Source organism: Anomalospiza imberbis, chromosome 22 (assembly GCF_031753505.1).
Source record: "Anomalospiza imberbis isolate Cuckoo-Finch-1a 21T00152 chromosome 22, ASM3175350v1, whole genome shotgun sequence".
NCBI classification, from domain to species: domain Eukaryota; kingdom Metazoa; phylum Chordata; class Aves; order Passeriformes; family Viduidae; genus Anomalospiza; species Anomalospiza imberbis.
In genome coordinates this window covers 9,094,149-9,119,478 of record NC_089702.1, presented here as the reverse complement: position 1 = coordinate 9,119,478, position 25,330 = coordinate 9,094,149, and the positions used below count along the sequence as shown (strand labels likewise).

General features: G+C 65.7%; 2 protein-coding genes across 4 annotated transcripts; one reads left to right on the top strand and one right to left on the bottom strand.

Annotated features, from left to right (window-relative positions):
• Window positions 1-1,826: 1,826 nt before the first annotated feature.
• Window positions 1,827-8,573, top strand: SPRYD3 (SPRY domain containing 3). Its single transcript, XM_068212054.1, is given in 12 exon segments — window positions 1,827-1,936; window positions 3,708-3,893; window positions 4,052-4,127; window positions 4,290-4,414; window positions 4,928-5,063; window positions 5,335-5,523; window positions 6,069-6,107; window positions 6,109-6,219; window positions 6,572-6,629; window positions 7,340-7,460; window positions 7,533-7,686; window positions 8,270-8,573. Coding segments are annotated over 11 exon segments (1,317 nt in total). The 5' UTR covers window positions 1,827-1,936; window positions 3,708-3,720; the 3' UTR covers window positions 8,405-8,573.
• Window positions 8,574-9,588: 1,015 nt separating this feature from the next.
• TNS2 (tensin 2) lies at window positions 9,589-24,488 on the bottom strand. 3 transcript variants are annotated; one of them, XM_068211763.1, is made up of 27 exons: window positions 24,206-24,487; window positions 22,753-22,864; window positions 22,403-22,440; window positions 22,273-22,311; window positions 21,857-21,895; window positions 21,249-21,292; window positions 20,885-21,056; window positions 20,573-20,623; window positions 20,127-20,249; window positions 19,762-19,826; window positions 19,370-19,453; window positions 18,855-18,967; window positions 18,721-18,781; window positions 18,349-18,418; window positions 18,126-18,249; window positions 17,719-17,784; window positions 17,532-17,636; window positions 15,241-17,076; window positions 14,501-14,809; window positions 14,026-14,151; window positions 13,556-13,648; window positions 13,119-13,196; window positions 12,500-12,577; window positions 10,535-10,721; window positions 10,133-10,201; window positions 10,008-10,037; window positions 9,589-9,907 (listed from the first exon to the last, which is right to left on the bottom strand). In XM_068211763.1, exons 1-27 carry the CDS (start codon window positions 24,269-24,271, stop codon window positions 9,766-9,768), a joined length of 4,320 nt encoding a protein of 1,439 aa, XP_068067864.1. In that variant the 5' UTR covers window positions 24,272-24,487; the 3' UTR covers window positions 9,589-9,765. The 3 variants fall into 3 exon arrangements, with proteins under 3 accessions (XP_068067864.1, XP_068067865.1, XP_068067867.1); XM_068211764.1 differs by having other exon boundaries at window positions 18,349-18,415; XM_068211766.1 differs by lacking the exon at window positions 21,857-21,895 and having other exon boundaries at window positions 24,206-24,488.
• Between the last annotated feature and the right edge of the window lie 842 nt (window positions 24,489-25,330).

The window sequence follows — 25,330 nt, the reverse complement described above, 5'->3', positions numbered from 1 at the left end:
CAACAACACTGGGACACCCCGATCATGACAAGGACAGGTCACAGTGTCACCCCCGTGGCTGAGCTGTGGGTAACAGTGACACTGTGGCACCCCACTGGTGAGACTACACTGTGACAGGTCACAGTGTCACCTCCATAGTGAAATGCAGGTGACAGCGACACTGGGACGGTGACCTGTTACCAGTGCCAGCCCCACAGCGAGCTCTGGCTGGCAGCGTGGGGACACCCCGAGGTGACACTGAGCTGGGGCAGATCACGGTGTCACCCCCATGACAAGGTGAGGGGACACTGGAACACCCCCAGGTACCACCTGGGCTGTGACGGGTCACAGTGCCACCTCCCCCAAGGCACGGCAGAGGGGACAGGGGGACAACAGGCCAGGTGTGGCCTGTGACCGACCCCGTGTGGTGCCGTGGGGGTGTATTTATTACTTAATTAATTTCTAATAAACCCACCAATAGAGGTGTTTGTGAAGTCCTCTTCCTCCCCCTGCCCCCCAAACCTGGGTCTGGGGGACACTGAAACCCCTCCAGAGCAACCCCAGTACAAACCAGTGACTCCCAGTCCAGCCATGTCTCCGGTGCAACCGTAGCACTGGTTTGACCCCAAGCTGAACCCCTCAGTGCCCCCAGAATCCTCCAGTTCCCCCAGTCCTCCCAGTAACCCCCCCATCCTCCCAATTTTCCCAGTTCCCACCTGTCTCCCCAGTTTCCTGCATTCCCCACAATCCCCCCAGTTCTCCCCAGTTCTCACCAGTCCCCCCCAGTTCTCGCAGTTCCCCCCAGTTCCTCCCAGTTCTCCCCAGTCCCCCCCAGTCCACCCCAGTTATCCCAGTTCTCCCCAGTACTCCCAGTCACCCCCAATTCCTCCCAGGTGCCCCCAGTTCTCCCCAGTTTCCCCGAGTTCTCCCCAGTTCCTCTCAGATCCTCCCAATTCCTCCCAGTTCCCTCCAGTTCCCCCAATTCCGCCCAGTCCCCCCAGTTCTCCCCAGTTCTCCCCGTCACTCCCAGTCCCCCCAGTTCTCCCCAGTTCTCCCCAGTTCTCCCAGTCACCCCAGTTCCCCCTAGTTCTCCCAGTTCCCCCCAGTTCCCTCCAGTTCTCCCTAGTTCTCCCCAGTCACCCCCAGTTCCCCCCAGTCCCCCCAGTTCCCCCCAGTCCCCCCAGTTTCTCCCAGTCCCCCCAGTTCCCCCAGTTCTCCCAGTTCCCCCAGTTCCCCCAGTTCCCCCCAGTCACCCCCAGTTTTCCCAGTCCCCCCAGTTTTCCCAGTCACCCCCAGTCACCCCCAGTTTTCCCAGTCACCCCCAGTCACCCCCAGTTTTCCCAGTCCCCCCAGTTTCTCCCAGTTCCCCCAGTTTCTCCCAGTCCCCCCAGTTTCTCCCAGTCCCCCCAGTCCCCCCAGTTCCCCCAGTCCCCCCAGTTCCCCCCAGTCCCCCCAGTTTCTCCCAGTTCCCCCAGTTCCCCCAGTTCCCCCCAGTTCCCCCCAGTTCCCCCAGTTTTCCCAGTTCCCCCAGTTTCTCCCAGTCACCCCCAGTCCCCCCCAGTCCCCCCCAGTTCCCCCAGTTCCCCCAGTCACCCCCAGTTCCCCCCAGTCCCCCCAGTTCTCCCAGTCCCCCCAGTTCTCCCAGTTCCCCCAGTTTCTCCCAGTTCTCCCAGTTCCCCCAGTTTCTCCCAGTCCCCCCAGTTCCCCCCTCCTCCAGGGGGCGCCCTTGCGCCTCTCGCCCCGAGTCCCCAGTGTCACGTGACCTTGACGCCCCCTCGCCGCTTTCCCCGGTAGGCTCCGCCTTCCGCGCACTTCGCCCTCCAATTGGCTCAGGGACCCATCAGTCATGGCGCCGCGGGTGGCGATTGGTCCGCGCGGCGCAGTGGGCGGGCGCAGGGAGGCGGCAGGGAGCGGGACCCGGATGCAAGCGCGGCCCATGGAGGAGGCGGGACCCCCGGTGAGGGGCCCGGGGGGGCTCTGGGGGAGACGGGGAGGCGTCCTGAGGAGTTCTGGGGAGACCCCGGGTTGGGGAACGCGGGAGGCACCTGGGGGTCCTGAGGGGAAGCGGGGAGGTCTGGGGGGTGGCGTGGTGGGTGCGGGGGGAATGGGGGCGTTGGGGGCTGCTGGGAAAGGGGGAGCCCCGGCATGGGGGGACCTTGGTGGGCGGGGGGGGTTGTCAGGGCGGGGACTCGGGGTCAGGTTTGGGCTGGCAGATGTGATTTGGGTGTGTCGCGTGTGGGCTCGGGTGCTCAGGTGTGTGAGGAGCAGTTTTGGGCGATCTCGGGTGTGATTTGGGTGTGCCAGATGTGGGTTTGGGGTCTCAGGTGAGCGGGAGGACAGTTTTGGGGGGGTCTCCGGTGGATTTTTTGGGTTCAGATGTGTTTTGGGGGTCCAGGTGTGTTTGGAGGGCCTGATGAGTTTTGAGGGGTTACGTGTGTTGTAGGGAGTCAGGTGTGCTTAGGGGGCTCAGGTGTGTTTTGGAGCACCAGGTGTGTTTTGGGGATTGATTTTGAGAGTTCAGGTGTGCTTTAGGGACTCGGGTATGACTTGGGTTTAAGGGTTTCAGGTATGACTTGGAGCATCAGGTGTGTTCTGGGGGAAGTTCTGTGGGTTCAGGTGTGTTTAGGGGGGCGATTTTGGGGTGTCAGGTGTGTTTGGGGGGGCGATTTTGGGGTGTCAGGTGTGTGTTTAGGGTGTCAGGTGTGTGAGGGTGCGATTTTGGGGAGTCAGGTGTGTGTTTAGGGTGTCAGGTGTGTGTTTGGGGTGCGATTTTGGGGTGTCAGGTGTGTGTTTAGGGTGTCAGGTGTGTGTTTAGGGTGTCAGGTGTGTGTTTGGGGTGCGATTTTGGGGTGCCAGGTGTGTGTTTAGGGTGTCAGGTGTGTGTTTAGGGTGTCAGGTGTGTGTTTGGGGTGCGATTTTGGGGTGTCAGGTGTGTGTTTAGGGTGTCAGGTGTGTGTTTAGGGGGCGATTTTGGGGTGTCAGGTGTGTGTTTAGGGTGTCAGGTGTGTGTTTAGGGTGCGATTTTGGGATGTCAGGTGTGTGTTTAGTGTGTCAGGTGTGTGTTTAGGGTGCGATTTTGGGGTGTCAGGTGTGTGTTTAGGGTGTCAGGTGTGTGTTTAGGGTGTCAGGTGTGTTTAGGGTGCGATTTTGGGGTGTCAGGTGTGTGTTTAGGGTGTCAGGTGTGTGTTTGGGGTGCGATTTTGGGGCGTCAGGTGTGTGTTTAGGGTGTCAGGTGTGTGTTTAGGGTGTCAGGTGTGTATTTGGGGTGCGATTTTGGGGTGTCAGGTGTGTGTTTAGGGTGTCAGGTGTGTGTTTAGGGTGCGATTTTGGGGTGTCAGGTGTGTGTTTAGGGTGTCAAGTGTGTGAGGGTGCGATTTTGGGGTGTCAGGTGTGTGTTTAGGGTGTCAGGTGTGTTTGAGGGGGCGATTTTGGGGTGTCAGGTGTGTGTTTAGGGGGCGATTTTGGGGTGTCAGGTGTGTGTTTAGGGTGTCAGGTGTGTGTTTAGGGTGTCAGGTGTGTATTTGGGGTGCGATTTTGGGGTGTCAGGTGTGTGTTTAGGGTGTCAGGTGTGTATTTGGGGTGCGATTTTGGGGTGTCAGGTGTGTGTTTAGGGTGTCAGGTGTGTTTGAGGGGGCGATTTTGGGGGTTCGTGCATGATTCGGGCTGTCAGTTTCGGATGTGTCGGTTCCGCCCGTCCTTTCGGGGGTCCCAGCGTTGCCTCCCCGCAGGAGCCCCCCCGCCATGGATGACCTGAACCTGCACTTCAGGTTCCTCAACTGGCGCCGGCGGATCCGGGAGATCCGGGAGGTGCGGGAGGGCCGGGACCGGGACCGGGATCGGGACCGGGACCGAGACCGAGGCCTGCGCTGCCAGGAACGCGCCCGGCACATCCTGGTGGACGGGGACACCCTGAGGTACCGCGGGGGAGCCCGGGGCTGGGGGGCTCCGGGGGGGGCCCAAGGTGGGGGGAGATGCACCCAGGGGGGTGGCAGGGGGCACCCCCAGATCTGGAAGGGGTCTGAGGGTACCCGGGGGGGGTCGGGGGCTGTCTCAGCCCCGCCGTCCCCCGCAGCTACCGCGGCCCCTCGGGCGAGGTCGGCTGTTACGTGGCCTCGCGGCCGCTGACCCGCGACAGCAACTACTTTGAGGTGAGCGGGGTGCGGGGGGCGCGGGCTGCCGGGGGGCACGGAGCCCAGGCCCTGCCGGCCCGGGGGGCACGGAGCCCTGGCCCCGCCGGCCCGGGGGGCACGGAGCCCTGACCCCGCCGGCCCGGGGGGCACGGAGCCCTGACCCCGCCGGCCCATGCCCAGGTGTCCATCGTGGACAGCGGGGTCCGCGGCACCATCGCCGTGGGGCTGGTGCCGCACTGCCACAGCCTCGAGCATCCCCCGGGATGGGGGCCCGGCTCCGTCGCCTACCACGCCGATGATGGAAAGTGAGTGTCTCCATGGGGTCAGGATCGCTGGGATAGCGAGTGGTGTAGTGGTAGCTAGAGGAGGAGTGTTGGGGTATTTGTGGGTGTTGGGATATCGAGGGATTTCATGATGTGAGGAGATGGCGGCATGTGAGGTGAAGGATGAGATGCTTTGGGATATCAAGGGTGTCGGGATAGCAGGGGGATGTTGGGATATTGGGGAGTTCTGGGACCTTGGGGATGTCAGGATTTCGGGGAGTGTTAGAACCTTGGAGATGTCGGGATTTCGGGGAGTGTTAGAACCTTGGAGATGTCGGGATTTCGGGGAGTGCTGGGACCTTGGAGATGTCAGGGTATTGGGGAGTGCTGGGACCTTGGGAGTGTCGGACACTGGGGGCAGCCAGAGGGGCAGCAGGACTGGGAGCGTTGGGGGGCACTGGGATCTGCTCCGCGTTTGAGGTCCCCCGTTACTGACACCCCCCCATTCTGAACCCCCCCGTTTTCGGGGTCCCCCCCGTTTTTGGCGTGCCCCAGGCTCTACAGTGGCCGGGCCAAAGGGCGCCAGTTCGGCTCCAAGTGCAGCTCCGGGGACCGGATCGGCTGCGGCGTCGAGAGGGGCTCGTTTGGAGCCCCCCCAGCCCAGGTTTTCTTCACCAAGAACGGCCAGAGGGTGAGGTGATCCCTACCCTGCCCAAGAGCACTCTCAAAACCCACCGGGGCACCCCCAAACCTTCCAGGATCCCCTAAACAAGGATCCTTCTGCCCCTCTCCTGGCTGTTCTTCACAAAGAATGGACAGAGGATGGGGGGGACCCCCAAATCTTCTGAAACCCCAAAGCCTCCAGAGCCCCCCTACTTCCTAATTTGGTGTTTCCCTAAATCCCAGCTGCAGGGCCTGGGGGTGCCCATGTTCCTGAGGCTCCTTGACTCCCTCAATTGCAGGTGGGGGGTCTGGGGGTGCCACTGTCACCCCCGGGGCTGTTCCCAGCCGTGGGGCTGCACTCGCTGGGCGAGGAGGTTCGGCTGCATCTGCCCCCCCCCGGGCCCCCCGAGGATGAGGGAGGGGCGATGCTGGTGGACAGCCTGGAGGAGGAGTGGGGGAGGCTCCACGACGTGCGGCTCTACGGCTCCGTGAGCACCCGGAAACCGGGGGTTTGGGGGGGTCAGGGAGAGGGAAATGGGGGGGCTGGAGCCTTTCCAGGACTGGGGATGGCCCTGGGAAGTGAGGAGGGAGGTCAGAATGAGAGTGTGGGGCTGGGGGTGGGGTTGGAAGAGGTTGGACTCCTCCCAGGGGTGGGAGGTCAGAAATTGAGGTTATGGGGTGAAACAAATTGGGCTCTGGGAATTTGGGTAAGGACAGTCTTGGGAATGGGACAAGAGGGATCCCCAGTCCTGTGGAGGGTGAAAAGAGGGGATGGGGTAAGGGGGTCCCAGCAGCGACATCGGGAGTCTGGGGGTTCTTGGGTGCCCCTCAAACCCCCTCTGCGTGCCCCCCGACCCTCTGTGACTCCCCCCCATAGCCCCTGTGATCCCCCAAATCCCCCCAGGACCCCTGAAACCCTCCCAGGTGCTGTTTTTAGGTGGGGAAGGGGACAAATTTCACGGATCTGGGGCTGGTCTGGGTTGGGGGGGTGCCCCCTTCCCCCCCTGTCTGAGCCCTCCCCGTGCCCTCCCAGGTGCTGGAGTACGTGGGGAAGGGGAAGAGCATCGTGGATTGTGGGGCTGGCCCAGGCCCGGCGGCCGCTCAGCCCCCGCAGCCACTACTTCGAGCTGGAGATCCTGGACCCGGGTGAGAAGTGCTACATCGCCCTGGGTGTGACCAGGAAGGTGCGCAGGGGGCTTGGAATTGGGGTACGGGGGGGTGGAGACACCTACAGAGCTGGGGGGGGCAGGGAAGTGGGGGGATCTGGGTCAAAAATGGGGGTCTGGAGCTTACAGAGGGAGTAACGGCAGGCTGGAGCCTTCACCAGGGCTGGGAGTGGCCAAGGAAGGAGGGGAGGGGGCTCAGATTTGGGGTACGGTGGGGCTGGACCTGTCCACCGGGCTAGAGCTGGGCTGAGAGCTGAGGGGGTGTCAAAAATGAGGGTTTAGGGGGGAAAATTGGGGTCTATGAGTTTGAGGGGCTGGGCCCCCCACATTGCCCCCCAGCTGCCTCCCTCCCTTGTGCCCTCCCCCTCAGGATTACCCCAAAAATCGTCACCCTGGCTGGAGCAGGGGCTCGGTGGCCTATCATGCAGGTGAGCCCCCCAAAAGTGGGTGGGACCCCCCCAAATTCCAGAACCCCTCCAACACAGGCCCCCAGTACTGGACCTCCTCCTGCCCTTACTCCCCCTGAAAACCCTTTCCCATTTTTCCTCCCTATTTTTGGTTGCACCCCTATAACGAGGGTCTGGATGACCTTGGGGGTTCCCCCTAATTTGGGGGATCCCCCCTAATTTGGGGGATCCCCATGGCCCCTCCCTCCTCCTTTCTCCCTTCCTCCATCTTTTTCCTTTTCATCCTCTTCCTTTCCCAACCCAGTTTCCTCCCCTTTTTTGGGGTGCACTCCCGTGGGGAGGTCTGGGGGTGGTTTCCAGCCCCTCGGGGCAGGGGGCGTCCCCATGGCCTCTTTCTCTCCCTTCTCTACTCTTTTATCTCCTTTCTCCCCCTTTTCCCTTTCAGCCCCTTCACCCTCTTCTTCTTTCCACCTTTCTCAGGACTATTTCTCTTCTTTTTTGGGATGCACCCCCATGGGAAGGGTCCTCCTTATGACAGGAATTCGGGGATCCCTCTGTGCACCCCCCGTCCCCAGCTGCCCCTTCTCCTTTTCCTCCTCTTCCTCTTTCTCCACCTGTAACCCCTCTCTGCCCATTTCTCCCCCTTTTTTTGGAGTTCACCCCCATGGAGGGTGTCTTGGGGTTTCCCCCACGAACTGGGGGGGTCCCCCTAATTCGGGGTCTCCCCCCAGACGACGGAAAGCTCTTCCATGGCAGCGGAGTCGGGGATCCCTTTGGCCCCCGCTGCTACAAGGGAGACGTGATGGGCTGCGGGATCATGTTCCCTCGGGACTACGGCCGGGGACAGCGAAGGTATGGCGGGGTGGGGACCCCCAAAGCCTGCCCGGGCTCTGGGGGGGTCCCTCACCCTTTTCCCCACCCTAGGTGACAGCGATGACGCTCGGAGCCCCCCGAGGTGAAGGTGAAGGTGCGCAACGTGATGTACCTGGAGGAGGAGGAGGAGGAGGAGGAAGAGGAGGAGGAGGAAGAAGAGGATGGGGAGGACATGGAGCAGGAGCAGGAGGGCAGGAAGGTCGTGGTAAGGGTGGGGACACCCCGCCAAAAAACATGTGCCCTAAAAAACCTCCAACTCCCCAGAAACCTCTTCTTTTACCCCAAAATTCTCCTTTGCCCATCACGGGAATCCTTTTGAATCAGTCTGGGGGCTCCAACACCCAGATTTTGTGGTGATTAGAGGTGTCCTGCCCCCCTAATATTTTAGGGTGATCCCCCCTTTGTCTGTGACCCCCACACACATTTGTACCCCACCCCTGCACCCTCCACCACCCCAGAAACCCCCCCCTGCAACCCCCATTGGGTTCACATTACAGTGGCTCACCCTGGGGTCACCCCCTTTGCCCCCGCTTTTTTGGAGACTGGGGTCTCCCCGCCCTCCCCTCATATTTTGGGGTGACTCTGCCCTGTGTCCCTGAACCCCCTCCATGTGTTTGTAGCCCCTCAAAACCTCCCCGTACCCCAAAATCCCCCTATACCCTGCTTTTGGCTCATCTTTCCCTGCCTTACTCCCCCCTTTACCCCTGTTTTTTTTTGGGAGGTGGGATCTCCCCTGCCCCCCCCCCCCGCCAATCTAGGGGTGACCCCCTTGATTTGTGCCCCCCCAGGTGTTCTTCACGCGGAACGGGATGGTCGTGGGGCGCAGGGAGGTTGGGGTCCCCCCCGGGGGGCTCTTCCCCACCGTGGGGATGCTCAGCACTGGCGAGAGGGTCAAGGTGGACCTGCACCCCCTGAGCGGATAAAGGGGGGCCCGCGTGGGGCCCCCCAAAACCTGAAACCCTCTGGTGCTCCTGGACCCACCCCGGGCCCTCCCAGTGCACTTTAGGGTGTTTCCACGACAGTGGAGACCCCCCCAAGGTGGTTTTTAGGGGTTCACTCCTGCCCCCCTCCATCATTTCACTCTTTTGGGGCCTCTTTGGGGGTTTCCCCAGACTGAATTCCCTCTCAAAAGTACCCCCCTGTTGCCCCCCTCGATGGTTTTTGGGAGTTCTCAGCCATGGCCTCTACCATGTTTTTGGGGGACCCATTCCTGCCCCATCCCTTGTTTTTGGGGGACTCAATCCCGCCCCTGCCAAATCACCCCAGTGAACCCTCCAGGTGGATTTGGGGGTCTCAGCTCAGCCCCTTCCACGGTGGGTGACCCTCATGCCCCCACCAGAGCCCCCCCTGGACTCTCCCCAGCCCACCCAACCCCTCCCACTCCACTGACTCCCAGTGCCCCCCAAATCACACCTGTGCCCCCTCATCTCCTCCAGCGCTCCCCATTCCTGGGGGGGTCCAGGGGGCAGAATTAGGGGTTCCCCCCATCATGAATGTAACCAGACCCTTCCAATTCCATGGCAGCCCCAGGAATCCCCAGCTCTGTGCTGAGGCCTGGGCTGGTTTTGGGGTCCCCTTTGACGTTTGCACATGGCGGGCAGGGGTACCCATACCTGCCCCCCCCCCCCCCCCCCAGCAAATAAACCCATTTCTTACACCAAAATAAATGTGGATTTATTGGGGTTCCTCCAGGACCCCCCCACATTGCAGGGGGCTGTCCCTATGCCCTCTTTTTTCTACCAGCCTCCCCTTCTTCACTTGAGGGGTAGCTGGGGGGGTGTAGGAGGTTTTGGGGGGCCTTCAAGGGTGGTTGGAGGGTGTGGGGAGTATTTGGAGGGGTCTGGGGGGGGGTCTCAGGGGGGGGGTTGGGGGTCCCCAGTAGGACTTTGGTGATGAAGATGGTGGGAAGGGCGATTTTGGGGCTCCCCTTGTGCTTCCTTGAATCGGGGGTGTCTGGGAGGGTTAGGGGGGTCTGGGGGTGGTTTGGGGGTGTTCAGGACCTTGGTGATGAAGTTGATTATGGTGGGGGGGTTGGTTGGGTGTGTCCCCCTGTCCCCCCCTTGGCATGGGGGACTCCAGGGGGTTTTGGGCATCCCCCGAAGGTTTTGGAGGTGCCAAGGGGTTCTGGGGGCCCCTCAGTGTCGTGTCCCCAGCAGGACCTTGGTGAAGAGTGGGGAAGAGTCCCACTGGCTTTTGAGGGTGCCCCTGAGCCCCCCCCCACCTCAGGGGGCTTTGGGAGTCCCCAGATGGTTTTTGGGGTGCCGGGGGGGGTCCCCGCTGTCTCTCAGTGCCGCGTCCCCAGCAGGACTTTGGTGACGAAGGTGACGATGGCCCCTGCCGGCTGCTCGGGGTCCAGCTCCGCAAACACGTGGCACGCGTTGCCCCCCCCCGGGGCCCCCGCCTGCTTCGCCACGAACCCGAAAATCCTGGGGGTGGGGGTGGGGGTGGGGGTAGGGGCGAGGCCAGAGTCAAATCTGTGCCCCCCCTCCTTCCTGGGGGTCCCGTTCTGGGGGTCTCCCCACGTACCTGGCTGTGGTCCCGTCGGGGTTCGCCCACCTGGGGGGGGTTAGAGGGATTGGGAGGTCCGGGAGGGTTTGGGAGGTTGGGGGTCGCCCCGTGCCCCCCCCGTGTCCCCCCCGTGCCCCCCTGACCTGCGCTCCTGGGGGTCGGTGCCGCAGTGGGTGACGCTGCTCACAGGGTAGTGCCGGCGGAAAAAGAGTCTGGGGGCACGGGGGGGCACGGGGTGAGGGGGTGCCGTGGGGGGCAGGGCGGGGTCGATGGGTGCCGAGGGGTGGGGGGGAGGTCGGGGTTTGGGGGAACAGTGGTTTGTAGGGTTGGTGGCTCAGGACGGGGCTTTTGGGGTGTTTGAGGTGTCGGGTTTTGGGGGGGTTGGGAGATTTGGGGAGGTCGGTGGTTTTGGGGGGTTCTGTAGTTTGGGGGGGGGTGGGTCGGTGTTTGAGGGGATCTCAGATTGAAGGGGTCCGGGTGGGGAGGGTGGGGGGTTGGAGGGGTCTGGGTTTGGGGGGGTTTGGGGGGGTTCAGAGGCCCCTCACTTGCGCTGCCGGTCCGTCAGGGTGATCCCCTGCGCTGACACCTTGAAGTGCACGGGGCTGGGCGGGGGCCGGGGGGACCCCCCCGCACTCGGGGCCCCCTCCAGGAGGGACCCCACGGCCTTGGCCACGGCCTGGGGCCCGGTCAGGGCCTCGGTCCCCACAGAGCCCAGGAACAGCACCGAGCAGGCTGGGGAGCAACAGGGAGCTGCTTAAACCGGGACCAGTGACCCCAAAACTGGAACCAGTGACCCCAAAACTGGAACCAGCCTCCCCAAAACTGGAACCAGCCTCCCCAAAACTGGAACCAGCCTCCCCAAAACTGGGAAAAGTGACCCCAAAAATGGAACCAGCCTCCCCAAAACTGGAACCAGCCTCCCCAAAACTGGGACCAACCTCCCTAAAACTGGAACCAGCCTCCCCAAAACTGGGACCAGCCCCCCCAAAACTGGGACCAGTGACCCCAAAACTGGGACCAACCTCCCCAAAACTGGGACCAGCCTCCCCAAAACCGGGACCAACCTCCATAAAATGGGGACAAACCTCCAAAAACCTGGGACCAGTGTCCTCAAAACTGGGACCAGTGACCCCAAAACTGGGACCAACCTCCCTAAAACTGGAACCAACCTCCCCAAAACTGGAACCAGCCTCCCCAAAACTGGGACCAGTGACCCCAAAACTGGAACCAGCCTCCCCAAAACTGGGACCAGCCCCCCCAAAACTGGGACCAACCTCCCCAAAACTGGAACCAGCCTCCCCAAAACTGGGACCAGTGACCCCAAAACTGGAACCAGCCTCCCCAAAACTGGGACCAGCCGCCCCAAAACTGGAACCAACCTCCCCAAAACTGGAACCAGCCTCCCCAAAACTGGGACCAGTGACCCCAAAACTGGAACCAGCCTCCCCAAAACTGGGACCAGCCCCCCCAAAACTGGGACCAACCTCCCCAAAACTGGAACCAGCCTCCCCAAAACTGGGACCAGTGACCCCAAAACTGGAACCAGCCTCCCCAAAACTGGGACCAGCCGCCCCAAAACTGGAACCAGCCTCCCCAAAACTGGAACCAGTGACCCCAAAACTGGAACCAGCCTCCCAAAACTGGAACCAGCCTCCCCAAAACTGGGAAAAGTGACCCCAAAAATGGAACCAGCCTCCCCAAAACTGGAACCAGCCTCCCCAAAACTGGGACCAACCTCCCTAAAACTGGAACCAGCCTCCCCAAAACTGGGACCAGCCCGCACAAAACTGGGACCAGTGACCCCAAAACTGGGACCAACCTCCCCAAACTGGGACCAGCCCCCCCAAAACCGGGAACAACCTCCATAAAATGGGGACAAACCTCCAAAAACCTGGGACCAGTGTCCTCAAAACTGGGACCAGTGACCCCAAAACTGGGACCAACCTCCCCAAAACTGGGACCAGCCTCCCCAAAACCGGGACCAACCTCCATAAAATGGGGACAAACCTCCAAAAACCTGGGACCAGTGTCCTCAAAACTGGGACCAGTGACCCCAAAACTGGGACCAACCTCCCTAAAACTGGAACCAGCCTCCCCAAAACTGGAACCAGCCTCCCCAAAACTGGTACCAGCCCCCCCAAAACTGGAACCAGCCTCCCCAAAACTGAAACCAGCCTCCCCAAAACTGGGACCAGCCCCCCCAAAACTGGGACCAACCTCCCCAAAACTGCGACCAACCTCCCCAAAACTGGAACCAGCCTCCCCAAAACTGGAACCAGCCTCCCCAAAACCAAGACCAACCTCCCCAAAACCGGGACCAGACTCCCCAAAACTGAGACAAACGTCCCCAAAACCAGGAGCTGCCCCCTCAGTCCTCCCAGTCCCAATGCCAGCCCTGCATAGTGACCCAATTCCAGTGCCTGCACCCCCCCAGTAACGCTCCCGTCCCAGTGCCCCCCACTCCAGTATCCCCAGTGCCCCCCCAGTGCCCCCGGTGTGCCCAGCCCCACCTGCCCCCTGCCTCAGGAGGGCTCCGGCCGTGCTGACATTGGGGGGTCCTGGGGGGTCTGGGGGCTCCTCCTGCAGCTCTGGGGAGGAAGGCAGAGGCTGGGGGGGCGGCCGGGCCCCCCTGTGCCCCACCAGGAACTGCCCCGGCAGGGGAAATTGAGGGGCTGGGGGAGTTTGGGGGGACTCTAGGGGGATACGGGGGATTGGGGGAGTCTCGGGGGGGATCCCATCAGCTTTTTGGGAGGGGTTCCCGCGGTTTTGGGGGCTCCTGTGGTTTTGGGGGAGGACCTGCGATTTTGTGGTGACCCAGCAGATGCTCAGGGGGGTCCACAAGGGGGTGTTGGGATGTCCCCGTGGTTTTTGAGGTGTTCCCACGCGGGTTTTGGGGGTTTCCCAGGGGAGTTTTGGGAGTTTGGGAGCTTTTGGGGAGTGGCCAGGGGGTTTTGGGGTGTCCCGTGGTTTTGGGTTTCTCCTGGGGGGTTTTGGTGTGTCCCGGGAAGGGGTTGGGGTGGCATACCCACAGTTTGGGGGGGGTCCCTGTGGGGGTTTTGGGGTGTCATGCGGGAGTTGTGGGGCATCCGCAGGGTATTTGGGTGTTCCCGCAGTTTTCGGGGCGCCCACCTGCGTGGGGGATGCGGAGGGTGCACGGCAGTGAGATAGGGGTGATGGAGTGCTGCAGCACCAGGGCTGGGAGGCTTCCTGGGGGAAGAGGAGTCAGGGCACCCCAAAACTCCACATTGACTGCCCGAAACCCCCACAGATTCCCTCGGACCCCAACCCCCCACCCCGACCCCCCTGAGCCCCCCCGAGTTCCCCTTGAGACCCCACTGACCCCCACAGCCCCAATCACCCCCAGAGACACCCCCAGACCCCTCCCCTGTTCCCCCCGAGCCCCCAGGACCCTCAGAGACACCCCAGACCCCTCCCCTGTTCCCCCGAGCCCCCAGGACCCTCAGAGACACCCCAGACCCCTCCCCTGTTCCCCCCGAGCCCCCAGGACCCTCAGAGACACCCCAGACCCCTCCCCTGTTCCCCCCGAGCCCCCCCGCCCCTCTAACCAAAGTAAGGCTCCTCGGGGCACCCCCGGATTTTGACCCCCCGCGGGCCCGTCTCGATCAGGAAGTGCCGGACCAGCTGCTCCTGGGGGTCCCCTGGGGGGCCGGGGGGGGTCAGACACAGTGAGACCCCCGAGAGCCCCCCCCCGCCCCACAGCACCCCCCGATGCCCCAGTGTTTTCTCTGGGGCATTTGGGGGTGCCCATGGGGGGGGATTTGGGAGGGTTCAGGGGGTGTTGGGGGTGTCCAACCTCCCCTGGCAGCCCCCCACCATCGACAACCCCCCACGTTCTGCGGCGGGGTCTCTGGGTGGATTTGGGGAATTTGGGGGAATTTTCAGGGGTCCCTGGGGTGTTGGGGGCGTCAGAGCCCTGGGAGATGCCCAAGACCCCGGCCCCCAGATATTCCCTAGGGGGGAGGTGGATTCGGGGCGTGCCGGGGGGGGGGTCTCTGGGGTTCGGGGGAGTCCATACCCACTCTGGGGGTGGCGCGGGGGGGCGGGACCCCCACCCTGAGCGCGAGCCCGAACGCCCCCGGGAAGCTGCTGCTGCGGCGGACCAGGAAGGAGCCGGGAGGGGCCGCCTTGAGCAGGGCCACGGCTGGGGAGACACGGGGGGGTCGCACGGGGGGACCCCACTGACCCCCCCCCATTTAACCCTCCAAGCCAGCCATAGACCTCACCCATGTGTCCCCCCACAGATCCCCCCGTTCTCCCCCACAGACCCCAGAACTGACACCCCCAGTCCCCCACAGCACCCACCAGTGACCCCCCTAGACTAACCCCCCCCCCACTGACCACCCTAGCCCCCCCCATGCTCCCCTGATCCCCCTCAACCCCCCGCCCCAGCCCCTCACTACCCCCTAATAACCCACAAGACTCCCCAAGCCCCTCCTTTCCAACCTCCCCACAACCCCCCGGGGGTCCCCAGCGCCCCGGCCCCCCCGTACCTTCCTCCCGGGACAGCCCCGGTTTGTACCAGAACTTGGTCGTGTCCTGCACGAAGCTGCCCCCGGGGGGGGTCCCGCCCGGCGCCGCCCCCGCCGGGGGGTGTCCCTGGGTCCCCCCCGGGCTGCGCTGGGGTGAGGAGGGGTCCCGGGGCCCCCCCGGGGCCGGGGGATGCCGCTTCTCGGGCAGGGGCGGCTGCGGGGGCGGGGGGGACCCGGGGGTGCCGCTGCCGGGGGAGGGGGCCCGGGGAGACTCGGGGGGAGCGCGGGGGGGGCCCGGCCAGGACGTCCCCTCAATGGGGCTGCGCCGCTCTGGGGGGCACAGAGAGAGGGGACACCCCCCCAAAAAGTCTCTGGGGGGGTCTCCAAAGACCTGACCCCAGTGACTCCTTCGCCCCCCGCCACTCCCCAACACCCCCGATCTCCCCAGGTACCCCTTTAACCCCCCCCAAATCCCCCCAGTCTCCCTCAGTTTATGCCTCAGCTCCCCCAAGCGCCCCCTCCCCAGCCCCTCTGTGGCCAAGAACCTTCCCCAGAAGCCCCCCCAGCCCCTTTAGACCCCTCTCAATCCCCCCCAGGCCCCTCCCCACCCCCTCCAGGGACCCCTTTACCTCCCACGGATCCGCCCCAGGACCCCCCGTGCTCCCTTTAATGCCCCTTTTCATAACCCCCCCAAAGCCCTTTTCGCTCTCCCCAAACAGCTCCCAGCGCCCCCATTAACCCCTTCGCGCCCCCATCTTTACCTGTCGGCTCCTGGGGCTCCCCCACGGCGGGGGGGTCATAGCCCCCTTTTCCGGGAGAGGGGCCCCTCTCCAGTCCCAGCCCGGGGCGGCCACAATGGGGGCAATTTGGGGGCTCCAGAGGCGGCGCCGGGGGGCCCCCCCAGCCATGCCCGCCATAAATTGGGCGGGTGGGGAGCGGGGAGATGCCCCCCCAGCCTTGGCAGTCCTGGCAGGGGCAGAGGGGCGGGAGCCCCCCCAAAAGCAGGTACCCCCCTGCCACTGGGCGCCCGTAGCCCCCCCACGGGGGGAACCCCTCGGACAGCGAGCGCTGCACCCCCCGTTTTGGGGTGTCCCGGGGGGAGGCCAGGCTGGCTCGGCGGCACAGGGGGGGGCACGGGGGGGCCCAGGGGCTGGTGGGGGCCCAAGGGCTCGGGGGGCTGGGGGATACTGGGAGGCTGTGAGCTGCGGGGGGGCTGTGGGATATTGGGACCCCATGGGATGCTGGGGGGCTGTGGAGTGAGGGGGTCCCGTGGGCTCCCGGGGGGCTCTGGGATGTGGGGGGGCCATGGGACATCGGAGTCCCGTGGGGGGCTGGGAGTCCCTCGGATACTGGGGTGATGTGGGAGATTGGGACCCCAGGGGATGCTGGGGTGCCGTGGGGTTTTGGGGGCCTGTAGGATGTCGGGGGGCTGTGGGGGGCTGGGGTCTCCTGGGATGTGGGAGTCCCATAGGGTGTCAGGGTCTCATGGATTATTGGGGTCCCGTGGGATATTAGGGGGCTGTAGGACACCGGGGACTTCTGGGCTGGAGGGGGGCTCTGGGGAGTGTGGGGGCCCTGGGGTGTTGGGGATCCATGAGATGGTGGGGTCCCATAGGATTTTGGGGTCCCATAGGGTGATGGGGACCCCTGGGATGTTGGGGTGCCATACGGAGTCGGGGTCTCCAGGGATGCTGGGGTCCCATGGGATGAGGGGGGGCTGTAGGGCACCAGTGACCCCTGGAATGTTAAGGTCCCATGGGATATTGAGGTGCTATTGGGCACTAGGGTGTCCTGGGATATCGGGGTCCCGTGGAATGTCGGGGACCCCCGGGACACTGGAGTCCTGTGGGTTATTGGGGTCCCATAGGGCACTGTGACCCCGTGGGATATTGGGGTCCCGGGGGATACTGGGGGGCCATGGGGTGCCAGGGTCCCATAGGAAGTTGGGGACCCCTGGGATGCTGGGGGGCCATGGGGTGTCAGAGTCTCGTGGGGCACCAGGGTCCCGTAGGGTTTTGAGGTGTCATAGGGTGTGGGGGACCCCTGGGATCTGGGGACTGCACAGGATGTGGGGAAGCCGTGGGGTGTTAGGGTCCCACAGGATGCCGGGGGGCTATGGGGAGTAGGGGTCCCGTGGAATGGGGGGGTCTCATGGGATAAGGGGGTCTTATGGGATATTGGGGTCCCATAGGACATCGGCATCCCATGGGATGAGGGGATCTCGTGGGATCCGGGGGCCTCATGGAATGGGGGGGTGCCGTGGGATATCGGGGTCCTGTAGGATGTTGGATTCCCGTAGGGTCCCGGGGTCCCGAGTGCTTCGGGGGTCCCGTAGGCTGTGGGTGTCCCAAGGGATTCGGGGGTGCTGGAGGGCTCCTCCCCTGGGCCAGGGGTCTCGCGGCCCCCCCGCACCCCGAACCCCCCCAGCAGCTGCTCCAGCTCCCGGCGCTCGGCGGCCGTGGGGGGCGGGGGGCATCCGTGGGGGGCTCCGGGTGGGGGCGGGGAGTCAGAGTCCCCCCCAGGAGGGGAGGGACCCCCCTTCTTCTGCACGCGGGCGTAGGGGCTGCCATCCAGCGGACCCCAGGTGTGGGGGGGCTCTGGGCGGGAAAAGGACGGTCAAACCCCCCCTCCCCGCACCCCCAAAACCCCACGGGACACCCGAAACACCCTGGGACCCCCTGTGTCCTCCCCCACCCCTTCAGACTGTGGGGACCCCTCCTGTATGCCCGTATTGCCCCCCAAAGCCCCCTGTGCACCCCCAGTTCCCCACATTTTCTCCAGGCCTTCAGCTCCCCTGTTGAAGGGGGGATCTTCATCCCCTTGGCAGACGGGGACCCCCCGGCCTCCCCCAAAGCCCCGAACACCCCCAGTCCCCTCGGCCCCTCAAACCCCCCCAGCCACCCACCCCTGACACTGCAGGTCACCCCAACACCCTCCAGCACCCTGAGTCCCCCCTGCACCCCCCAGACCCCCGGCCACGGGGTCCCTCTTCCCCCCCGCCCATGCCCCGCGGACCCCCCCGTACCCCAGTTCCTCCCTGACCCCCGCTTACCCTCGGGGCTGTCCCAGTGCCCCTCGTAGGAGTCGCGCCGCACCGCGGGGTCCCGCACCCCGTAATCGATGGGGGCGGCGGGGGGACCGCGTGGGGGCAGCCAGCCTGCGGGAGGGGGGCACGAGGGGTGGGCGGTGAGAGGGGCCCGGTGGGGTATCCCCGGTGGTCTCTGCCCCCCAAAACCCACCTTCAACCCTCTCGGGGCCTGAGGAGAAGATGAACTCAACGGTGGCGTCGCGGGGGAAGCGCTGGTCTGGGGGTCAGCACGGGCGGTTTGGCGGGGCGCGGGGGTGTCCCCACATCCCCCCGTACCCCTCAATCGCCCCATTCCCAGCCCTCATCCCCCCCTGCACACCCCAATTCCCCCAGCTCTGCCCTCCTTGCTCTCCCCTGGGGGGGGGGCACAGGGGAACTGAGGGTGTTCCCGTTACCTGTGCCCCCAAATCCCCCCGTGTCCCGCCGCCGGGCACCCCCAGAGCCCCCCCAGCCCCCTAAGCACCCCCAAACTCTCCCCGTCCTCCCGTGCACCCCGAACCCCGGCAGTCCCGCAGCTCCCTCGGATCTCGCCGCCCTTGGCACCCCGCGTGCCCCCACCTTGCCAGGCCAGGTCGAGCTCGTCCCGGCGCAGCCGCAGGCGGGGCCCGCGCAGGGTCCCCGTGTGGAACTGAACCCCAAAAACCGCCTCGCGCCCCCCCCGCCGCCGGTGGTAACAGCGCACCTGGGGGGGGGGGGCACAGGTGAGTGAGGGGCTGGGACAGGTGACTCGGGGTCACACACAGAGGTTGGGGGGTCCCCCCTCCCCGCGCCCCCCCCTCACCATGACGTCCCCCTTGAGCAGCAGCGCCGGTTCCAGGGTGACACAGAGAGCCTGCGAGGCGGGGGGGCTGCTGGGGGAAAAGGGGGGGCATTTCGGGGGATTAGGGCTTGGGGCAGCAGGACTGGGGGGGTTTCAGGTATCCCCTGAAACCTCAGCACCCACAGAGCACTGGGGGAAATCGGGGGGAGCCCCTGGATCCATCAGTGGGGGGTCAGGGTGTGCATGTCAGGTGTGTGTGGGGGGGGGGTTATGAGCTCTGGGGGCGGCCCGGGACCCCTCAATGGGCACAGTGGGGGATGTGAGGTTTGGGGGCCCCGGGACCCCCCGAGGTGCAGGGAAGGTCAGATTTTTGGGGGGGGGGGGGTCACTCACTAAACCCCCGAGGTGTAGACGAGCTGCAGCGATTGGTAGATCTTGAGGAAGGGGCGACAACCTAGGGGGAGACACGGGGGGATTAACAGGAGCCCTGGGGGCTGCCGGCGTCCCTCCCCCTACCCCAAACTGACCGTCGGGGGGGTCGTAGGCGGGCAGGGGGGGCAGCAGGACGTGGTGCAGGAACTGGGGGGAGCTGTTCAGGCGGAGCCGCCCCGAGAGCAGCGCCCCGAAATCCTCCGTGTACCTGGGGGGGGGGGGGGGGGGAGGGGCACGGCTATAACCCCAAAACCACCCCAAAACCATGCCAAAAATCCCCTCAAAACGACCCCAAACACCAACTGAAGCCGCACCAAAAATCACCTCGGAACCACTCCAAAAGAACCCCTAAGAATCACCCCAAAACCATCCCAAAAATCACCCTGAACCACACCAGAAGTTATCCCTAGAACACTAAAACCCGTCCCAAAAGCACCCAAAAATTACCTGAAGAAACACCCCCAAAACCACCCCAAAAACCATTCCCCCAAACCACCCCCAAACCACCCCAAATCCCGCCATGACCCCCCCCCCCCCCGACCCCATAACCTCCCCCACCCCCCAGGACCCCTGAAGCCGCCCCAGCCCCGCCCCCCCCGAGCCCCCCAACCTGCGCTGGGAGGGCTGCAGGACCCCCCCCAGTTTCTCCTCGCAGAACCTCCTCATGCTCAGTGCATTCAGCGCCTGCTCGGGGCTGGGGGGGGGGCAGAAGGAGGGTGAGGTACCCCCAAAGCCCCCGCGACCCCCTGGGACCCCCCCAAACCCCGCACGGTTTCTCCATAGCCCCAATCCTCCTCATGGGCCCTTTAACCCTCCCAGGACACCCCTCACCCTCCCCATCTCCCTGCACCTGAGAACCCTCCTTTGGACCCCCACTCTGCCCCCCAACCCTCCATAACCTCCTATAAACCCCCAGCAGCCCCCCCCCCAATTATCCCCATAAGCCCTCCAAGCCCCCTCTTACCCCCTGTTCGATCCCCCAAACCCCCCGGCCCTCCTCACCTGCCCCACACGTCGCTGTAGTGCAGAAATGCCCCCACGACCACCCCGACCGGGGCCTTGCTGCCCTGGGGGGGGCGGGGGGGATGGGTGAGGGCTCTCAGAACTCCCCAGTACCCCCCAGTACCCCCAGTACCACCCCGTAGCTCCGAGAGCCCTCCCGACACTCTCCCAGTGCCTCCCAGTACCACCCAGTGCCCCCCCATAACCCCAGTGCATCCCAGTAACCCCCAGTGCCCTCCCCAGTGCCCCCCCCAGTGCCTCCCAGTACCACCCAGTTGCCTCCTAGCCCCCTCCCCATTGTCCCCAGCCCCCCGACCCCACGAGAAGCCCCCTCGGAGCCCCGACCCCCCCCGCGGGCTCCCCACCTTGCAGAGCAGCACGGCCACGTTGCGGGGGTGCCCCCCCAGACACCCCTCGAGCGCTTTGCAGACGGAGCAGAGCAGCTCCAGGGGGGGGGCGAGCAGCTCCGGCCACCCGAAATCCAGCACCTGGAGGGGGCCCTAAGAGCCGGCACCCCAAACACCACGGGGGGACCCCAAACCCACCGGGACACCCCCAAAGCTCCCGGCATGCCCCCGAGACCCCCAACTCCCCACCCCCCGGACATCCCCGGCACCCCTCAGACACTCCCAACCCCTCAGGGACCCCCCAGGACCCCCCCCACCCATCCCCACCCCCTCCCAACCCCGCGGGACCTGCCCCGGGACCCCCCAAACCCGCGGGACCCACGCCAGGACCCCACCGAAAACCCCAAATCCCCCGGGGGGACCCTCATAACCCCCCCCCAAGACCCTCCCGGACCCCCCCTCACTTTGGGGTTCAGGCGCGTGAGGTCCCGGCGCTTCTCGGACAGGTTGAAGATCTGCGGGGGCACAGGGGGGGTCGGGGGGAGCCCGGACCCACCAGGACCACCCCAGATGTGCCCCAGATCCCCTCAGCACAGCCCTGGAACCCCCGAAATTCCAGCCCCCTGCCACCCCCGCGTCCCTCGTAGCTTGTCCCCCCTCCCCAGGGCTCCCAGTGCCCCCCGCACCCCCCTCGACCTCTCCACTGCTCCCGGTAGCCCCCCCAGTGGCCCCCCGGCCCGCTCCAGTTGCCCCAGTTGCTGTCCCAGTTGCCTCACCGTGTAGTTGGGGCCGTGCCGCGCCCCCAGGAGCTTGGCCAGGTGCCGCAGGTGCCCCCCGGGCGCCCCCTCGCCGCCCCCCGGGATCGCCACGCTCAGGATCCGCTCGGTCACGAAGGCCAGGTCCAGCTGGGGCGGGGGCGAGGCCTCGGGGCTGGGGGCTCGGGGAGCCCTGAGGGGGGGGGGGGAGCGGCTCAGAACTGGGGGGCGGCACCCCCAGAATCCGCTGGAGGGAATCTGACCCTCAGCACCCTAAACCCCCCCCCCCCCCAAACACCCCAGCCCTCCCGGGGATCCCGCAGCACCCCGGAACCTCTCGGGATCTCCCCCAGATTCCCCCCCCAGCGCCCCCCGACTGCCGTACCTGGGCAGGGTGCTCCGCTGGGGGGCGCTGTCGAGCGAGGAGCCCTGCAGGGTCCCGGAGGAGCCCCAAAAACGGGGTGGGGGGGGGGGGCAAAAGGGGGTGGGGGGCACCCAAAACATGGGGGGAGTTAAGGGCTGCCCCCAAACACGGGGGTGGGGAAGGGGCCGAGGCAGGGGGGGGCAAAGGTGGGGGTCAGGGGGAGTCCCCAAAATTGGGAGGGGTCGAAGGAGTCAAGGGAGGGTCGGGGGGACTTGGGGTGTCCCCGTAACACCCGCGGGAGAGGCAGGGAGGTGCCCAAAACATGAGGGGGGTCGGGGAGGGACAAGAGGGGTCAGGGACGGGTAGGGGGGACCAGGGGGGTGTCAGAGGGGTCCCCAAAACACCGCAGAGTCGTGGGGATGTCAGGGGTGTCGGGGTGGGGGGGGGGTCGGGGGGTCTCCAACTCCTGGGGAGGATCAGGAGGGTTTTGGGAGTCCCGGGGGGGGGGGGGTGATTTTAGGGGGTTCCTGGGAGGGAGTTGGGGATAGCCGGGGGAGGTTAGGGGTCACGGGGGCGGGGGGTGAGGGGTCAGTGAGTCGAGGGGGTTTTGGGGGTTCCGGGTGTCTCACCACACGCTCGCTGCGCCGCACCGGGGCCGTGTTCCGCCTCTGAAAGGGCACAGCGGGGTCTGGGGAGGGGTCGACACCGCGGAGGGGGCCTGCCCGGGGGGATTTTGGAGTCCCGTGGGGGATTTGGGGGGGTTAAGGGTCCAGGGAGAATATCGGGGCGCCGGGTCCTGACATGGGTGTTTGGGGATCCCGAGGAAGGTCCCGTCTTCTGCTCGGGGGGGGGCCTTAGGATGGATTCACCCCTTCCGTGGGGTCCCTGATCCGGCCCGGGGAGTTTGGGGGTCCCGAGGGGAGCTCGGGGGTCCTGCCCGGGGGTGCTTCGGGAATTCGGGTCGTGCCCGAGAGGTTTGGAGGTCTCGAGGGGTCTCGGGTCCTGCCCGGTGGCTTTGGGGAGGTCACGGCCCCCCCACACTCACCAGCTCAGGCGGGGGCAGAGGCTGGCACGGTGATGTCACCTGGAGGAGGACACGGGGATCATCCCAAATGGGACCCCAGCCCCAAATGGGACCCCCCGCCCTTCGGTGACGCCCCCGCCCCCCGTCGTACCTTGCTCTCACATCTCTTGTGGGCGGCGACTTTGCAAACTGGGAGGGACAACGGCGACATCAGGAACCCCCGGGGTCCCCCCTGGGTTTCCCCAGGATCCCCCCAGGCCCCCCAGTACCACCCCCATACCCTCCCGCTGCCCCCAGCAACCTCCCAGTATCCCCAGTAACCGCTCACTGCCTCCAGAGACCCCCGTGACCCCCCAAGTAACCCCCCAATACTCCCAGTAACTTCCCAGTGCCCTCCCAGTGCCCCCAGTGACTGCCCAGTACCTCCACTGGCCCCAGTAACCACCCCCCCTCCCCAGTCCAGCCCCTCCGTGTGTCCCGGGGCTGTCCCGGGGGTGTCACCTCTGCACACGAGCCCGTGGGGTCCCAGGGGGGTCCCGCAGCCCCCACAGGGCACCCCCCGGCGCAGGCTCCGCTCGCGGAACGCGTGGGGGGCGGCTGGGGACGGCCTCGGCTGGGGAGACACGGGGGGGTCACCGCATGTCCCCCCGTGTCCTCCCCGTGCCACTGCCACGACCTCTCGTGTCACTTCTCCCATGGTGTCCCCTCCATGTCCTCTCCGATGTCACCTCTCGTGTCCCCTCCATGTCCCCTCGTGTCACGCTTTGTGTCTCTTTTGTGAACCCCCGTGTCCTCCCCGGGTCCCCTCGGTGACCCCCGCTGTGCACCGCCCCGGTCCCACTCTGTTCTCATCGTGTCACCTCCGTGTCCCCTCGTGCCGCCCCCTGTATACACCGCGTCCTCCTCTGGCCCCCTCATGCGTCCCCAGGTGACACTCGGTGCCACCCGTGTCCCTCCTTGTGTCCCCCCACGTTCCCTCCGCGACTTCTCACTGACCGCTCCGCGTCTCCTCCGTGTCACCCGTGTCCCCTCCACGACGCCACACGTGTCCCTATCATGTCACCCCCAGTATTCCCCCGTGTCCCCCCCCTGTATCCCCTCTCGGATCCCACTCGCGTCCCCCCCATGTCGTCCCTGCGTCACCTCCGTGCTCCCCCACGTCCCCGCTGTGAGCCCCTCGTGTCCCACATGCCACTCCCCGTGTGCCCCCGGTAACTGCCCCACGTCCCCCGTGTCCCCTCGTCTCCCCCCGCTTGTCGCTCCCGTAATTCCTCGTCGCTCCCGTGTCAGCCCCACTCCCTCCCGCGCCTCCCCGTGTCCCCCCCATGTCGCTCATGTCCCACCCGTGTACCCCAGTGTCCCCTCGTCTTCCTCCCCGTGTCCCCCACCTCGTGTCGTCCCGCGTGTCCCCCCCGTGTCCCCCCCGGCCCCTCTGGCCTCCAGCCACGGACATCGAGTCCCGCAGGAAGCGGGCAGGGACAAGCCCAGGAAACGGCGACCCCTGGGACGACCCCGCCGTTCCCACGGAGGGGGAGGGGCGTGGGAGCCTGGGAGGGGGGAGGGGGCAGCGGGGGGGGCGTGGGGCGGAGAGGGAGGGGCGTGGGAAAAACGGGGAAAAGTGGGAAAATGGGGGAAAATGGGGGGAAAGGGAAAGTGAAGGCGAGGGGTGAGCGTGGGAAAATACGGGGAGGGGCGGCGAGGGGGCGGGAGGAGGGTCAGACTCGACTTCCCCCCCCCCGGTCACCCAGCGTCACGCGTGGGGAGGGGGCGGCTGGAGCGGACAGTGGGGGAACCCCGCAGGGGCGCCACGGGGGGGGGGGGGGGGGGGTTCCCCCGCTTCTCCCCCCGCACCCAACCCTCTCTTCCCCACGGGGGGGTCCCCACCCTACGCGGAATAAACCGACTCCCCCAAAGCTCCGTTTCACCCGCACAGGGACCTCCCCCCCGGTCCTACCGTGTCGGGGCCATCGCGGCGGCCAAGCGCGCGCAGCAGCGTCCCCACGGCCCCGGGGGGCTTCATGGGGGGGCTCCGCGGGGACCTCGGGGGGTCCCAGGCGCTCCCGGGGGGCGTCTCGGGGCTCCCCGTGGGTCCCGCGAGCGGCTCCGTGGCCGAAGGCGCGCGGGGAGGGGCCGTTTCCGCGAGCCCGGAGCCGCTTCCCGTGCCGGGGGGGGACACGGACACGGGGGGGACACGGGGGGGACGACACGGGAACGACACGTGCGGCCACGGGGAGGGGACACCGGGAGGGACATAGGGGAGACAAGGAGGAGACACGGGGGACGCACAGAGAAAGACACACGGGGCGGACACGGGGGGGACACGGCGGGGAGACGGGCACGGGACGATCACAGGGGAGACAAGGAGAGGGACACACGGGGGACACACGGAGTGACACCGCCCCCTGCTGACGCTGCCTCAGTTTCCCCCTTTCTCACTTCCAGGATCCCCCAAAATTCCTCCCGAGCCCCCCGGCACCTTCCTGGCGCTGCCCCCGCCCCCTCTTCATCCTCCTCCTCCCGCCGCCCCCGCGGCCCCCCGGGACCCCCAAACTCGGGGGGAAAGGGGGGGTTGGACCCACCCCATGGGGACCTCCAAAATCAAAGAGAAGGGGGAGGCTGAGACTGCCCCACGAGACCTCCAGATCCGGTGGGAAAGGGGATCCTCAGCCCACGCGACCCCCAAACTCGGGGCGGGGGGTGTTGGTTTGGAGGGGCTCAAGGGACCCCACACAATCCCGGGATGGGGTCCCCAGGAAAGTGCAGGGACCCCAAACCCCTCCCTTGCGAGACTCCTGCGGGAGAAGCTCGTTTCAGGGGGAGGAATTGGGGTACAGGCGGTTTTGGCAGCTGTTGGGGTGGGGGCTATTGAAGTTTTGGGTTGCAGGGGAGGAATCGGGGTGCAAGGAGGGGTTTGGGGTGCAGGGCTGGTTTCGGGTGTGGATTATTGTGCAGGGGGGGTTGTGATGCAGGGAGGGAATTTGGGTTCAGGAGGTGAATTGGGGAAGAGCTTTTTGGGGTGCAGGAAGAGGATTTGGCTTCGAGGGTGTTGAGGTGCGTAGAGGGGATTGAGGGGCCTGAT

Excerpts from the sequence above, each read along its gene's own strand:
- TNS2 (XM_068211763.1), bottom strand. The coding sequence starts at position 24,271 with ATGAAGCCCCCCGGGGCCGTGGGGACGCTGCTGCGCGCGCTTGGCCGC. Across the intron at positions 10,038-10,132 it reads ACCGACCCCCAGGAGCGCAG|GTGGGCGAACCCCGACGGGA; the intron begins GTCAGGGGGGCA and ends AACCCCCCCCAG. Across the intron at positions 9,908-10,007 it reads CCCGACGGGACCACAGCCAG|GATTTTCGGGTTCGTGGCGA; the intron begins GTACGTGGGGAG and ends CCCCACCCCCAG.